This window comes from Leucopleurus acutus (assembly GCF_964270905.1).
Source record: "Leucopleurus acutus genome assembly, chromosome: 13".
Taxonomy (NCBI): domain Eukaryota; kingdom Metazoa; phylum Chordata; class Mammalia; order Artiodactyla; family Delphinidae; genus Leucopleurus; species Leucopleurus acutus.
In genome coordinates this window covers 83,505,801-83,520,952 of record NC_139155.1, presented here as the reverse complement: position 1 = coordinate 83,520,952, position 15,152 = coordinate 83,505,801, and the positions used below count along the sequence as shown (strand labels likewise).

The 15,152-nt window shown below is 59.4% G+C and overlaps 3 protein-coding genes across 5 annotated transcripts in view; 1 reads left to right on the top strand and 2 right to left on the bottom strand.

Moving 5' to 3' along the window:
• The window catches only part of PITPNM2 (phosphatidylinositol transfer protein membrane associated 2), a 143,891-nt gene extending 142,578 nt beyond the window's left edge, over positions 1-1,313 (top strand). Inside the window, exon 24 of the mRNA XM_082853429.1 lies at positions 15-1,313. Within this exon, the coding sequence (XP_082709555.1) occupies positions 15-338 (324 nt within the window). The 3' untranslated portion in view covers positions 339-1,313. The remainder of the gene's footprint in view (positions 1-14) is intronic.
• Positions 1,314-3,640: 2,327 nt separating this feature from the next.
• Positions 3,641-6,005, bottom strand: ARL6IP4 (ARF like GTPase 6 interacting protein 4). 3 transcript variants are annotated; one of them, XM_082853572.1, is made up of 6 exons: positions 5,907-6,005; positions 5,407-5,580; positions 4,691-4,978; positions 4,472-4,589; positions 3,984-4,053; positions 3,641-3,905 (listed from the first exon to the last, which is right to left on the bottom strand). In XM_082853572.1, exons 2-6 carry the CDS (start codon positions 5,567-5,569, stop codon positions 3,849-3,851), a joined length of 696 nt encoding a protein of 231 aa, XP_082709698.1. In that variant the 5' UTR covers positions 5,570-5,580; positions 5,907-6,005; the 3' UTR covers positions 3,641-3,848. The 3 variants fall into 3 exon arrangements, with proteins under 3 accessions (XP_082709698.1, XP_082709700.1, XP_082709699.1); XM_082853574.1 differs by having other exon boundaries at positions 4,691-4,954; XM_082853573.1 differs by having other exon boundaries at positions 5,745-6,004.
• A 2,156-nt stretch (positions 6,006-8,161) lies between these two features.
• Positions 8,162-11,492, bottom strand: OGFOD2 (2-oxoglutarate and iron dependent oxygenase domain containing 2; the record flags this gene model as incomplete). Its single annotated transcript, XM_082853089.1, has 7 exons — positions 8,162-8,463; positions 8,537-8,791; positions 9,043-9,170; positions 9,835-9,934; positions 10,025-10,138; positions 10,881-10,937; positions 11,361-11,492. The coding sequence occupies 7 exons, from the start codon at positions 11,490-11,492 to the stop codon at positions 8,200-8,202; spliced, it is 1,050 nt and encodes a 349-aa protein (XP_082709215.1). The 3' UTR covers positions 8,162-8,199.
• Between the last annotated feature and the right edge of the window lie 3,660 nt (positions 11,493-15,152).

The window sequence follows — 15,152 nt, the reverse complement described above, 5'->3', positions numbered from 1 at the left end:
TCCCTCCCCCGCAGTTCATCACCGATGGCTACGCGGCCCACCTGGCCCAGCTCAAGTATAACCACCGGGCGCGCCCGGCCCGCAACGCGGCCACCCGCATGGCGCTGCGCAAGGGCAGCTTCGGCCTGCCTGGCCAGGGCGACTTCCTGCGCTCCCGGAACCACCTGCTCCGCACCATCTCGGCCCAGCCCAGCGGGCCCGGCCACCGGCACGAGCGGACGCAGAGCCAGGCGGACAGCGAGCAGCGGGGACAACGTAGCATGAGCATGGCGGCCGGCTGCTGGGGCCGCACCATGGTGGGCCGGCCCGAGCCAGGGACAGCTGCGGGCCCCAAGTAGGGCTCCGGGAGCAAGGCGCTGTGGTCTCCATGGTGCTAGGCCGGGGCGGCCCGCCCTGCCAGGAGGCCTGGCCTGGGCACGGACAGTCGGCTGGGGCCCAGCTTGTCCCAGGGCCTGGCGGAGGACACGGGGCCGTGCCACACACAGCCCTTCCAGCCCTGCCTCACGTGTTAGGGTCTGCGGGGTTGCAGCATATCGTGGAAGCTGGCAGGACGACCAGCCCGAGGATGACGGAGGGACCAGGACCCCCCCCAGCGTGGACTGGCTGGGAAGGCACTCCCGGACGCTTGCCCTGCGTCGACCGCCCAGCATCCTGATGCCAGGCCTGGGCACCTCCCGTCCACTAGCTCGCCCCGACCCCCAAGTCCCCTCCCACTTGGTAGCAGCTCCAACGGGGGACAGCCTGCTTCTTGTTAACTCGAGTTACTCAACTGCTCGACCTCACTGGTTTTGCACTGAAGTTTGAGGGTGGAGACCCATCACCACCTCCTATGGCTACAGATCCGTTGATGTGCGTGAAAATTCAGCGTTTGCTGATCCAGGACCCGTCGCCACACAGAAGGCTCCAGGGCAGAGAATCCTTGTACAAGTAGGAGAGAAAGGCCATATGGTATTTTCTGCAGCTCCGCCTGGCCCATGGCAGCCCCGGACTCCCAACCCCTTCCAGCTGCCCCACTGGGAGCCCCGTCCAGCCAAGGGCCTGGCGTCATCTCAGCCTCAGGCACAGCCCAGGCCGCCAGGCCGGTGGCTCCTGAGAAGCCTCGCCTCGGGCCGTGGGGCCGGGACCAGCCGGGCTTACTTCTTCTGCTCCTCGCCAGCCGTCAGCCAAGGCCCTGCGCCTCGGCCCCCCCTTCCACGTTTCTACACCTTTCTACTTCTCCAATCTGATTTCTATGAGGTTTTTTTAAATGAGCAATCCTTGGCTGCTTCCTTTTCCTAACTCTTTCAGTACCAAACGCAGCCCCTCCACATGAAAACGCCCAGCACTGTGACGGAGTCCAGCCTGGTTCTGGGTCCCAGGGCCCTGTCCCCTGCCCAGGCAGCGGGGCGTGGGCTCCCTGCCTCGCTTGACCCCCGTTAATTCCACTGAATTTCTACTCTGGGGTGAGTGGGGCACACACGTAGGTTTTTTTAACGCCAATTCCGTTTCGATGCCGAATCCAAGAAGCCACAGCTCGCTTAGTTAGCTTCAGGGCAGGCAGCCACGGCTTCATTTCCCACCTGGTAAGGACCGCGCCGTCCTGCACGCTGGGCCTGAGCGTCAGCCCTCCCTCCCCGGAACCGACGGCAATCTCAGCCGTGGCCTCAGCCCCGGCAGCCCCTCCACTGCTGCTCTACCTGCTCTGAGACGGGGGAGCCTGCCAGGCCTCGGCCAGCCGTCCAGCGACCAGGCTCCTTCTATGCGAAGCTGCTGCCAACCTGGATACGGCCTCAGGGCCTCGTGGGCTGGGACGGGGAGGCGCGCAGACGGATGTTAACATTTTCCCGTGTGTAGATATGTACAGCCAAAGGGTCGTGTAAATGTTCTGCAAAAGTGGGTCTGTACAGAGTGAAAGCTATTTATTTTGTGCAGCGAAAAATGTCTGGAGGGATGGGACCTTCAGGGTTTATTCATATTTAAGATGTAGCTTTTTGTTGTTGTTTCAGGCATTATGTATAAAGCGACGATTATTTTATGGACCAAGTTTTAATGTAACTGTTGCAGTGAAAGTGCAATATCTAACCCCTTGCTCCCAGCGGGAATCGCTTGGCCCGACAATCACAGCCCCGACGAGGGCCCCCCGTGGCCAGTGCCGCCTCCTGTCGGTCCCACCTCACCCCATCTCGCCTGTCGCCCGGTGAGCAGCCATCCACAGGAGCACCTGGAAGAGTCTCAGCCCGCCTGCAATAAAGGCCGGGAGGCCGCCTGGCCCCAGGAGGCCGGGTGGGCAGTGGGCTCGGCCTCTCCCAGCGGGCAGCTCCCCCACGGCTCCGAGCTCCCCGCCTGCCTGCCCAGCCGCCAGCCATGCCAAGGACAACAGCAATAGTCCCCGGGCCTCTCCCAGCGGCCCTCAGCCATAGATGGTGAGGTGGGCAGCCCAGCCTCCCTGGTGACGTCTGTCTTCTCTATCCAGGTCTGCTTCCTGGCCTACCTGAAGATTCCTTTCGGCACATTATCCTCTTAAGGAAGCACCAGTTTTTTCAGAAACTAAGAGAGGGAGGACAGAGTCCTTTAAAAATACCAAAAATGTTTACAGCATTGGGTGCTGAGCTGCAGGGCTCAGGCCCGACCAGTCGTAACCAAAGGGTGAAGCAGGCCTTGCTGACTGCCACCCCACCCCAGGCCTGTTAGAGTAGAAGCCTTAGTCCCACTCCCACCCCCAAGCCCCCAGGACTGAGCCTCAGCCCGCACCCCCCCAGATCCCCCCACCTGCCTTCTCTTTGATTTCTAAAGAGGGATTCAGCAGAGACCCCACGCCCCCTTCCTAGCTCAGTCTGAGCTACCTGCCCGCCCACCCGCCACGTCGCAGTCTTCACGTCTCAGCCCCCTGTCTGTCTGGACCGAATGTGAGTGGTGTCCTGACTTGCCCCCGCCCGCCCTTGCTGTCCCTGCTCCATCAGGCCTGAGTGTGCTCTGTGTACTGTGTCGTCGTCTGTTACACCAATTAAAGAAGCAGGAAGGCTTCCTTCTGGGTCTCAGTACTGCGCCGGCAACCAGAGCCCCGGGGTGGAGGGTGGGGGGTGGGGTGCAGGGGCCGGGATGGGGGCCCAGCCTGTCCTGTGAGGGGAGAGGCTGTCCTTCCCAGTACACAGTGCCAGCTACGCTCACAGTAATACCAGTACACTCATGTGGGTCTTACCTATGCTGGGCCCCCTTCCAGCCCCTTCCAGCCCTTTCCCAGGCATGAACTCAGTTGGTCCTCATAGCAACCCAGTCAGGGAGGTAGGTACTGTCAGCCTCTGCTTCACAGAGGACACAGCCAGTAAGCTGGGCCAGGATTCCTCCCGGGCCACCAGAATTCTCAACTGCGTCGTCTGTGGCACAAGCAGCGAGGGCAGCAGCCTCCCTCCAAGCCTGAGGAAATCCAGTGTAAGAGCCAAGGGTCTGGGATGCAGCTGGAGGTGGAGCCCTGGGTCTGGTCCAGACAGGACCTCATCTGAGGGTGAGGAGGGCAAAGGTGGCTGACGTGGCCTGTCCTTTCCCCAAAAGCTCCTGGAGTCCTTATTTTTGCCCCGGAAGTAGGGCTGCACTCTTCTCCCCTCCCCTCCTCAGCACAAAAAGCGACAGCACAGAAGTCTCCGACCAGGTTACGTTTAATATCTGGGAAGCTGCACTCTTTCAGGAGTTAGGGGAGCCAGTTAGGCCAGTGACCCTGCCCTCCACCCCCTGCATGTGACAGGAGGCTGGGCCAGAGGCCGGTCTGCAGGAGAGAGACAAGCAGCGTCCATCGGGCTCCCTGCTCCCCACCCTGAGGCCAGCCTTCAGGCTGTGCCACCAACACTGTGTGCAGGCCTTGGCCAGTGGGGCCCTCAGGGCAGCAGCCCTGCTCGCATCTGGAAGGCCAGACCATCCCCTCGGGTGGCTTGCTGGGGAAGAAAGCACACAGGAGGGGACACATCAGAAGCAGAGCTGGGGGTGGGCCTGGGCAAGGGGGCGACACCCACCTTGTTGATCTCTCTGTGTCGTTCCTTGGTTACGATTTCCTCTAAGACCTCACCGTCTCCCTTAATGAGCCTAGAGGAGGGGAGGGAGGCTGAGCCTCTAACTTAGAGGCCAGAGCAACAGAACCAGAAGCATCCAGCAGAGGGGTGCCAGGCCTCAGGCCCCCACCATCTCGAGTAGGCGGAGCCTGGCCGCTCCCACCCCTCCCTCCCACCCTTGGGACAAGGATGAGGGCGGCCCGGTGGGCTCTGCCATCGGACCAGCCAACAGCGGCTCTTTGAAGACCCCCGCCCAAGGCCCTTCCAGCCCCTGCAGTCGCCTGCTCTGAGGAATGGGCAGCAATGGCCTGAGAAGTCCCATCAACGAGTGACTCCTTTTTCTCCCTCATCCTCGGTCCTTTTAGAGCAGCAGAAGCTGCCACCACCTCTCCTCCTGAGTGCCGGTCTGGGACCAGGGCGCCCAGGTGCCACCCTGGGGCCCGGCTTCCCACCTGGTGCGTCCTGTCTCCGGGTCCACCACCTTGCGGATGACGCTCTGCCGGGCATCCCACTCCTCCTTGGTCATGGGCTTCATGGCCTGGATGCGGGACTTCTGCTCGTCCGTTAGGACTGGAAGGTAAGATGGCAGGGAGGTGGCGGGGGGCGGGGCTCAGGAATGGGGGCCTCAGGGAGGGGACCCTCCCTGCCTTGCACACCAGGCAGCACTGTACCTGGGCCGTCCTCGTCCTCCTCGGCTGCTCTGTGCCACTGGTCCAGCGAGGGTCCGGGCAGAGCCTCGGTCTGCTGCACCTTGGCCTTATCCTTGTCCCTCTTCTTCAGCTTCTTCTTCCTTTTCTTCTTTTTCTTCCTCTTCTTGTCCTTGTGCTTCCCCCGCTTCTTCCGGCCATCGCTGGAGGAAGAGCAGCTGGAAGAACTGGAAGGAGAGGAGGAGGGGCTGGATCGTGGTCTCCTCCGGGCCTTGTGTTTGCTTCTCTCTGTGACGCAGGGAGAAGGTGAGGCTGGAAGGCCAGGAGGCGAAGAAGTAAACCTTCGTCCCCTTGCTCTGGCCTGTAGCAGGCTTAGGCTGACTACAGAGGGGTGAGACCCTCCTGGCAGGGCTTTCTAGAGGAGGGCTCTGCACCCTGTGGAGAGGCACTTTCTGGGCTGCGCAGTCACTGCCTAGGAGCAGGGCGGCCAGCCTCCGTATCTCAAACCCAGCTGCACCAAAAATATGATTAAGTGCTCCCTTCACTCCGTACTCAATGGGCTGGCCCAGCCCCTGGATTCTGAGCGTCTTTCAATCCAGATATCCAGGATCTACACTCGTGTGCCTCTGAATAGCGCTCACCGCGATTTCCCCACAGCCAGTCCGGAGAAGCCCGCCCAGCTGCCTGCAACTTCCTCCATGAAGTTCCCTCACCCCTTTCCCATTCCCTCTGGTTCTCACCCTCCGCCCCAGAGGAGGTGGTGCTGGCCTTGCGGCTTCGGGATCTAGAAGCCGAGCAGCTTCTCGGGGCGTCCTTACTGCTCTTCTTCCTTTTCTTTTCCGACCCTCGCCCCCGGGACCGGCTGCGACTCCTCGAGCGCTTGCGAGAGCCGACGTGAGCCATAGCGCCGCGGGCTGGAGACGGGGAGACGCGCTTAAACTGGGGATTGATCACAGGGCCGGCCCACAGACTGGGTTCCGAGGGCGGCTCTACTCGGGGCCTGGTCACCACCCGGGGCAGGGATATTGAGGGGATCCGTGCAACCGCACGATCCTCGGCCACCCCCACCCCTGGGCACCCCGGGTTCTCCGCGGACTCCCGGATCCTCCGCTGCGGCCCCTTTAAGGGCCCGCCCCCGCCCGGACACTCCACGCCTGCGCACGCGGCTCAGGCGCCTCTAGAAACGGCCACGCTCCGCAGCTGCCAGGTGCGTTCTTCATTCCTTCCCGCCCCCTCGTACCCTCCACCCCGCGCCCTCCGCGGCCTCGCCGCCTGAAAGAGAGTCCCCGCGGCTGCTCCGCTTCCTCCTCAACTGCCCATCCGGCCGGACCGCCAACCCCGCACCACGCCTTCGCGTGAGGAAGCGGCGGCTGGGCGACTTCCGGCCCGGGACGGTGCTCTGGAAGGCCGTCCGACCGCGAAGCAAGGCGCTGCTGCCTTTAGTTCTGAAGCCCCAGGTTCCGTCTCTGGGACAGCCCAAGAAACTGAGTCTGACGCACTGACCTCCCGGAGAGGCGAGCTGGGGCTCCAGGCGGAGCTCCCAGACGAGAGGCCTGCTCTCCAGCCTGGCGCCAGTCCCGGAGCCCACGGGCCCTTTGCCGCAGCTATGCCCTCTCCCGTCACTGTCCTTTTGCCGCGCCCGCAGCATCCCTAGTCTCCGTGATGCCCCAGGGAAGAAGGCGACTGCGCGCCGCTTTCCTCTCTGGATTGTCTGCGAACGTGTCCACTGCGACGGGCCGTAAGCTCCAGAGCCTTGGTCTTTACACCGTCTCCACCCAGTAATACAGAGGTCGCAAACTCAAATGTCCATAAGGACCAGAGAGGGCCTGACAATGAATGACGGAAAGACCCCTGTGAGAAAGTGCACCGCAGGCCCGTCTAGACTGGGGGCAGCTGAGTCCGCTTCTGCTGATTACTGCAGTGTCGATTGGGGCCCGGTGTTTCCAGATCTTCCCACCTTCCCACGGAAGCCAGAACTCAAGCTTTCAACATGGAAAACCCTCCCAAACACAGCATAGCTGCAGGCCTCATCCAATCCTGGGGCCGCCAAGTTGCAAACTCTTCAATAGTAACGACAGCAGCAAACTCACAGGTCTGTTAAAAATCACTGTATAGGGCTTCCCTGGTGGTGCAGTGGTTGAGAGTCCGCCTGCCGATGCAGGGGACACGGGTTCGTGCCCCGGTCCGGGAAGATCCCACATGCCGTGGAGCGGCTGGGCCCGCTGAGCCTGCGCGTCCAGAGCCTGTGCTCCGCAACGGGAGAGGCCACAGCAGTGAGAGGCCCGTGTACCGCAAAAAAAAAAAGGCACAAAATCACTGTATAAACGGGAAGTCACTTGATCTCCACAACACCTCTAGGACACGAGTACTTTCCAGAGGAGGAAACAAAGGCATGGAGAATCATGTGGCTTACCCACAGTCACAGCTGGAAGCGGCCAAATCAGAATTCAAACCCAAGAGGTCTGGCTCCAAGTCCTTGCTTTTAATCCCTCTGCAGTAACCCCTCCACACGGTCCAGAAGATGCTGTTGGCAGCCCATCTAAATCCCCTTTAGTGACGGGGCGCTCACTCCCAGGGTGGTGTCTGCTGCTGACACCTCACACCTCTACCCTTTTTTTTTTTTTTTTTTTTTTTTTTTTTGCGGTGGGCCTCTCACTGTTGTGGTCTCTCCCGTTGGCGGAGCACAGGCTCCGGACGCACAGGCTCCGCAGCCATGGCTCACGGGCCCAGCCGCTCTGCGGCATGTGGGATCCTCCCGGACCGGGGCACGAACTCATGTCCCCTGCATCGGCAGGCGGACTCCCAACCACTGCGCCACCAGGGAAGCCCTGTACTCTTTTTTTAACATTTATTTATTTTTTATTTTATGTATTTATTTTTGGCTGCATCGGGTCTTAGTTGCGGCACGTGGGCCCTTTGCTGTGGCGCACGGACTCTCTAGTTGAGGTGCGCGGGCTCAGTAGTTGCTGTGCACGGGCTTAGTTGCCCCGCGGCATGTGGGATCTTAGTTCCCTGACCAGGGATTGAACCCACGTCCCCTGCATTGGAAGGCAGATTCTTAACCACTGGACCACCAGGGAAGTCCCTCACACCTGTACTCTTCTCCTGAAGATTCCCTGGGCCACTGGGAATCACCTTGCCCTGGAGATGGATGTCTGGGAAGTTACTCACCCCCTCCCTACCCCAAAACACCCTATAGCTAATATCTGATGTGGAAGGCAAACTGTGGTATGATTTATGCTCCAGAGAGAGCCCCGTGAGATGGGGCTGAGGCTGGATGCCATTTCAAACCATCTTGGCCCAGTTCTTTCCTGCTCTGTCCTGCTCCCTCTTCTCCCAAGAGTATCCCCTCCTTAAACCACCTGCACAGGAATCCCTGTCTCAGGCTCTGGTTCTAACAAACCCGGCCTAAGCCAACGTGTCTGCTCAAAGAATGACCCAGAAGCTCGTGTGTCCTTTTGAACCAAGATGTGCTGAGGGCTGCAGGGTGTTTATTTCCGCCCCTCACCCCGCCACACTGGCCCCAGCCAGGCTCAAGTCAGTGCACACACATCCACCGTGGCGGGCTCCTCGCGGGTGAAGCCGTCGCCGAAGCCCTCATCATCCACCAGGTCGGGCTTGCGGCAGCACATGGGGCAGAGGCGGTTGCGCACAGCAGAGGCGCGGAGCCAGACGACCAGGTTCCAACGCTCACCAGTGCCCAGGGGGCGGGCCCCGTGCAGCTGGCCCCCACGGTGCAGGATGCCCTGGCCCACCACGTGCTCTACCTCCAGGGGGTTGGCCAGGGCCGAAGGCGCCTGTGGACAGCGGGGCTTAGGCCTGGGCACTCTCAGTGGCCCCAGCCCTGCCCCACGGGTCACACACACTAACCTGGAAGAGGTCCCCAAAGTAGAGAGCACCCCCCGTGAAGGCCTTGCCCAGGGCCACGTTGAGGGTGAGCTCGGCGTTATCGTAGTGGCAGCCCAGCTCGCGATCCTGGCCTGGCGCGTATTTGACCACAAAGGCGCGGTGGCTGTCCAGCCAGCCCCTGTACTCTGGGTACAGCAGGGCCATCAGCGGCTGCAGGAAGCGCTCCCTCAGTGGCGTCACCAGTGGCTCATCCAGGCCCAGCTCGTGTAGCAGCACCTGGGAGGGGGATCCCAGGGTCAGCGGGGAAACTGGTAGGGCCTCACCCTGGGTCCCTGGGGGAGTCCCTTACTAAGGACACTGTTAAGTGCTTTGCAGACATCAACGTGCTTAACTTCATAATAATCCTGCTGTGATCTCATTTTACAGATGGGGAAACCGAGGCTTGGAGAATGTCTGCAGCGCTGGCGATACATCTCACCAGACAATGTCCCCACCTCCTCGGGCCCACCGGCTGGAGCCTCACCCACCCCATAGTTGTTCATGGTGTTGGGTCTTCCCTTGGGCATGTCTGACTGCTCGAAGTGGTCCAGCTCCTCCAGCAGGGCCTGGCAGAACGACGCTGTGAACACTGGCAGCCGGTAGATACGCTTCTCCTCTGTGGAGGGAGGGACAGTCGGTTGGCCGGGAGCTCCGGTGTGGGTTTCAGTCTACCCATAAACTTTTCACTTCCCCCAGCCTCAGTTTCCTCATCTGTACAATGGGGATGACGTGAGTACTCACCTCTCAGGGCTCTTGTGATGATTAAATGACATAATGTGCAGCAGGGGAGCCCTATTCTTGGGCCCCCCACTCATCCCTGAAGCCTCACCCTGCCCTGAGGTCTAGCCTCCAAATTCAGATGTGCACCCCATCTGGCGAGCCCTCTCCCACAGTTCCAGGTCCTGGCAGGTTCAAGAAACCTCATTCTTGCCCACTCCTTCAGGTCTTGGGATAGGAACGGCTCCCTACCCCCAACCCCACCCCCGTTGCTAGCCCTGGGGCGGGGCCCTCCCCATCCCTTGCTGATTCCTTAGCCCACACTTGTCTCAACTGTCCCTTTGTTAACCTCTTCAGTCACCCCTATTTGAGCGTGTCTGATGCAAGGCACTGAATAACTGTTGGATAAGTGAGTGAATGGATACAGATGCCCTGTTCCTGATGGGTCTGTCCCGCCAGCCCTTCTCAGTTCTGCTGGTTTGATTTTTGGAGGCAGATATGGTGGGTGGAGGGACCTCAGTCTCCCACCCCCAGTGCTGCAAGGTGATGGGCCAAGACCTCACCAGAAACTGTCTCCAGCCGCTGGAGAAGGCCCTGGAGGTCTGCACCTGGCGATGTGCTGTACTCAGCTGCGGCCAGAAACTCGGGGGCCAGAGCCACATCCTGGGGGCAGAGCACACAAGCCGTGGGGCAGACAGCCCTCAGGCCCGGATGCCTCCGCCTCTTTCCAGTAACCTGCCCCCTGCCAGGTACCTGCAGTGAGCTGTAGACGTCGGGCCGTGCTGGGTGGTAGGAGCTCGCAATGAGGGCTTTCCTGGCGGCCGACTCCTGCCCCAGCCGCTGCCGCCGCTCCACCTCCTTCTCAAGCTGGGGTTACAAAGGACCTGGGTATGAGGTTGGGGCCTCCCATCCCCCCCCCCCCAGGCCACTGTGCAGATGAGGAAACTGAGGCTCAGGAAGCCCAGGGCATGGCCAGGGCTGGGAGCAAGGTCTCCCTGTACTCCTGACTCTACCAGGGTAAATGGCAGGTGCTAAGCTGTTAGCTGAAGGGGCATCCTTCCAGAAGGGGGCCCATCCCACTCAGGGCTGCACCAGCCTGAGCCTGGCTGGGATGAGACCCCTTGCTGCTCCTCAACCAGCTGGGCCCACTCAAGAAGGGGAAACAGAGTTCTGGTCAAAGTTTGTGTTCCAGAGGCTGCAGCGGGCTGTCCTGGGAAGCTTCCCGACACTTAACCCCCGGGTGGGAGACAAGCAGCGGCCGCAGAAGTGGCGTGGGGGAGGGTTGAAGAGCCAGGAGCCAGGCGGCCCTGGGTGGGACCTCCACTCCACCTGCTGTGAAACCTTGGGCAAGTGACTCCTCCCCGGAGCCCGAGTATCTCAAGAGGGCAGGAGGCAGACAACTTGGCGTTGCTCCTGCTTTCTCTTTTTCTGCTGCCAGGACCCAGGTGCTGTGGTGAGTGAGGACAGGAAGGGGGAAAGGGGAGGTCTAAGGATCTGACACTGGCAGGCCTGAGGCTGGGAGACTCCTCAAACTGCTGATGCACATCTAAAGAGGAAAGGCCAGGCTGGGTGCGGAGGGAGCAATCGAGGGCGGGCGGGGAGTTGTTACCTCTCCCAACAGCTGCTGGAAGTCCTTGGGGCTGACACAGCCTCGGCTGCGCAGGATCTGGGAGCAGAAAGGCCAGTGAGCGCGACGGTGTGACGTTGGGACGTTTAAGTGACTTAAACGTCTCTGAGCCTCAGTTTCTCCTTGAAATGGAGATGATCCGACCTCACAGGATCATTGTAAGGATGGAATGCGATAAGCACGTTGAGCACAGAGCAGGGTTCCCAGCTGCTCTTGGTAATAACACTGACAGAGTACTCTGAGCCAGGCCCTGCCCTGAGCATTTTGCATGTACGTTCATTCATTCATTCCTCACGACAATCTCACTAAAGATACCACTATCCCCATTTAAGGTTGAAAACAATGAGGTACCTAAAGGTTACGTCATTCTTGTCAGATCTGAGCGCACCAAAGGCAAAGCAAACGACCCCTCCGCCACCCCTCCCCGCCCATTTCCCCGCAGAGCCAATAGAGGCCACTCACGGGGCCGTAGTCCTGGCGCAGCTGCTGCTCGCTCCGGAAGCGCACGTGCAGGCCGTAGCGCGCCACGTACAAGTTCTCGGAGCAGAAGCAGGCGCAGCGGCAGAAGCGCCGCGGAGCCGCCGCGGTCCCCATGGAGAGGTGCCGCGCGCGGACCCGCCGGCTTCCGTAGGGGCACTTCCGGATACGCCCCCAGCCGAGGCGGTCTGGAACCAGGGGCCAAGGGTCCGTTCTAAATTCTCAAGTGCGGAAAAGAACGAAGACTCCGCCCCAGAAAACGGTCTGCGGTGCTGGAAGATGCTCCCGGCCGGGTTGGGGCTGGCAGCCTCCGCTGGGAGCACGCGACCTTCTCGTTCCGCTTCAGAGTTTCTCCATCCACGAGGCGGGAATTAATCGTCGACTTTACAGATAGGTGAACTGAGTCACACCTTCACAGGACGTGGAGAAGTAGGGACTCGGAATCTCAAGACCCTCTGCTTAAATGCTGGCTCCCTTTTCTGCTCGGAGGTTTTGAAGAACCAGCGAACGCCACGAGGACAGAGCTCTAGGGTCTGACCTCGTTCCCTCTAACTGCTCTCCAGTTTTGTGCGTCTGAGCTTGGGTTTAGCATTTATCCCGGGTCCTTGCCCGGCGCTCCCGTTGCCAACGCCACCGTCTCGGGGTTCGCCGCGGATCGCCCCAGTGAGTGTCCCCACGAAAACGCTCAGTCCGGTGAGACTTCCGGTGGTGCTTCCGACGCATTCAGGTGTGAATAGGGCGTGGTCGGTCGGTGGCCGCACCCAGCGCAACCAGGTTCAAGTTCTGCACAGCCGCAGTGTGAGCTGAGTATGTTTCTGTCTTACAGAGCGTGCCCTCCATCCTCGGGGAGCCCCATCACAGCACACGCAAGCCATACCTTGGGAACCCCGTCATGGTCCGCCATGCATCCCCAAGACCCCGGTCTGCAAAGCCCCGAGAAGAAGCTTGGATGTCAATCCTATTGAGCTGGCAGAACTAAGGCGTGCAGCTGGGGGAGGAAATCTTGACCCCTGGAAATGACCCCAGTCCCCTGCCTTAGAGTTACCTCCATGGCTCAGCGTGATGCAGGGATGGGGGGTGGGGAGGAAGACTCGGGGGCTTTAAGACTCTGGCCCTTACCCTAGATCAACAGGTGACTGCAGATGACAAATGTTGACCGAGGCTCCTCTCTACTGGACCTGAGCTAACACATCTACCACCCACCTTATCTCCTTTCATCCTTACAGCAAACCTTTGAGCTAGGTACTGTTATATCACCGTGTTACAGACGGGGGAACCTGAGGCCCAGAGAGGTGCAGTGACTTGCCCCCTGTCACTCTCCAGTAAGGGACACGTATGGGGTTTGAACCCAACAGTCTGCTCTCTGAGTTCCCTGTTCACCACAATACTCTGAGTGGTGGGATTTTGAGGGATGTTGACATTTCTCTTTGGGCTTGTTGGCATTTCCTTCCTTCCTTCCTCCCTCCCTCCCTCCCTCCCTCCCTTCCTCTCTCTGTCTCTTTCTTTCTTCTTCATATATAAATATATATATATATATATTTTTTTTTTTTGGTCGCACCGTGTGGCTTGCGGGATCTTAGTTCCCCAACCAGGGATCAAGCCCATGCCCCCTGCAGTGGAAGCACCGAGACCTAACCACTGGGCCGCCAGGGAATTCCCTTGTTGGCATTTTCTTGATAACTCTGCTTTCCTTTCCCCATCTGTAGACACAGGTTCACGCTCACACACTCACATCCACAGTCACACACACACTCAAACACAGCCTTACATGCTCACACATGCTAACACACATTCACACACAATCACACATGCGCTCACACCCTCACACATACCATCAACACACACCCTCGCTTGAACACACACAACATTCCACATACAGTCACAGTCGCACACTCCTATTCATAAACCCAATATCTCACACACATGCACACCCTCACAAAAGTACTCACCCACACTCACATCCCACACACAGTCACACATACACACACACACACACACAGGCAACAGCCCCTGTTCCTGTCTTCTTCAGGGCTCCACGGCCCACCCCTTGCTCCTGCTGAAGCCCCAGGACCCCAGAAGGAAGATGGGAAACCTCCAGGCCCTGTGATGCAGTGCCAGGCCGTCCTCCCAGCTGTCTCAATCAGCACATTCGGGGGACCAAGGCTCGAGCCAGCAAAGTCTCCCCTCCAGCACCTTGAGGGGCCAGAAGAGGGCCCCTGCTCTCTGGACAGAGCCTGCACAGCAGCCTGATTGGTTTTCACACTGGCTGGGCAGGGGCAGCGGGACCCTCCTGTTTGGGAGTGTGGAAGGAGTGCGTGTGAGTGTGTGGAAGTGTGTTTTGAGTGACAGACAAGATCCCTGCCTTCTGAAGCTTTCAGTCGAGTGGGGGAGACAGGAACAAGCAAGGAGACCAGTATGAGATCAGGTTATCCTCGTTCAGTTGTAAGGGCTGGGAAGGCACTAGGCTGATGAGATGGTGAGTGCCCGGAGGCGGCTGCTTCGGACACGGTGGCCAGGGAAGGCCTCCTGAAGAGCGACATTTCAGCTGAGCTCTAACTGTTGCAGCAAGATCTGCAGGAAAGGGTTCTAGACAGGGAGACTGAAGGGGCAAAGGCCCTGCAGTGGGCTGAGCTTGGCATGCTTGGAGAACAGCAAAAAGCATACAAGAGGGCAAGTCATAGGGAAGGAGGCCAGGTGGTATTGAGACCAAATCATTGGGCTTAGTAGGCCACTGGGAACATTTTGGATTTTACTCTGTTTGCAAAGGGAAGCTGTTTAGTCCTCACAACAAACCCTATGCGGTAGGAACTATCCCCATTTTACAGATGTGGAAAACAAGGTTCAGATGGCATGAATGACCCACCAAGGTCACACAGCTCATACATGGTGGAGTCTGGAATGGAACCCAAGTCTGACTCTGCTGGGTTGTTCCTAAAGGCGCAGCCAGGTCTCTCAGTGCCCCCTCCCCTCCTCAGGTGTGAAATCCGGGTCACTGGGCCGCGGAGATCCTGGGGCCTAGCCCAAGCCTCCTGAAGCTACCAGGCTTCCCCAGGGAGGAGAACAACGGTTGAGGACCTGCTTCCCCCTTCAAGGACCCAGCTCCCCAGCCCAGAGCTGTGTGGCCTGAGAAGGTGATTAAAGTTTTACAGCCATCTTGATTGCCCAGTGATAGTGAAGGGCCCTGCTCTCCAGGAAAGGATCCATTTCCCCAGCTCTGCGTTCATCCCACTCCGAAGGGCCTTCCTTCCCCAGGAGGCCCAGGGGAGACCAGCTCCCCAGGCAGCCACCACGCAGGCTGGACCCCAGCAGCTTCCCCCGCAACACACACACGTGCACACCCCGGCTCCCTGGCTAGTGTTCTCCCTTTACAGTAGTTTTTGCAAGATAACCATTTCCTGCTCCTCAGTTTAGACTGGCCCTCCCCATGCCCCATCTCTTCCTTGGAAACAGAGTCCCAGCCCCACCCTGCCCCAGCCTGGGCTTGGTCACCAAAGGGAACAGCAGCCAGAATATTAGTAGTAAGCACCGAATCAGTATGCTCGTTGCCAGCACTGACGTCCTTTTGTTGACCTTGTGAGGTAGTATTATCCCTATTTTACAGATGAGGAAACCGAGGCTCAGTGAAGTACAGGGGCCTGTCTAGGGTCATAAACCTTGTGAGTGCAGGACCAGAATTAGAACACCCATCCTTTGGACTCCAGAGTGATGTGTGTGTGTGTGTGTGTGTGTGTGTGTGTGTGTGTGTACGTGTATGTATTTGTATATATGTATGGTATG

Excerpts from the sequence above, each read along its gene's own strand:
- ARL6IP4 (XM_082853572.1), bottom strand. The coding sequence starts at position 5,569 with ATGGCTCACGTCGGCTCTCGCAAGCGCTCGAGGAGTCGCAGCCGGTCC. Across the intron at positions 4,979-5,406 it reads CACCTCCTCTGGGGCGGAGG|CCTCACCTTCTCCCTGCGTC; the intron begins GTGAGAACCAGA and ends CTGGCCTTCCAG. Across the intron at positions 4,590-4,690 it reads GGAGGACGAGGACGGCCCAG|TCCTAACGGACGAGCAGAAG; the intron begins GTACAGTGCTGC and ends CTTACCTTCCAG.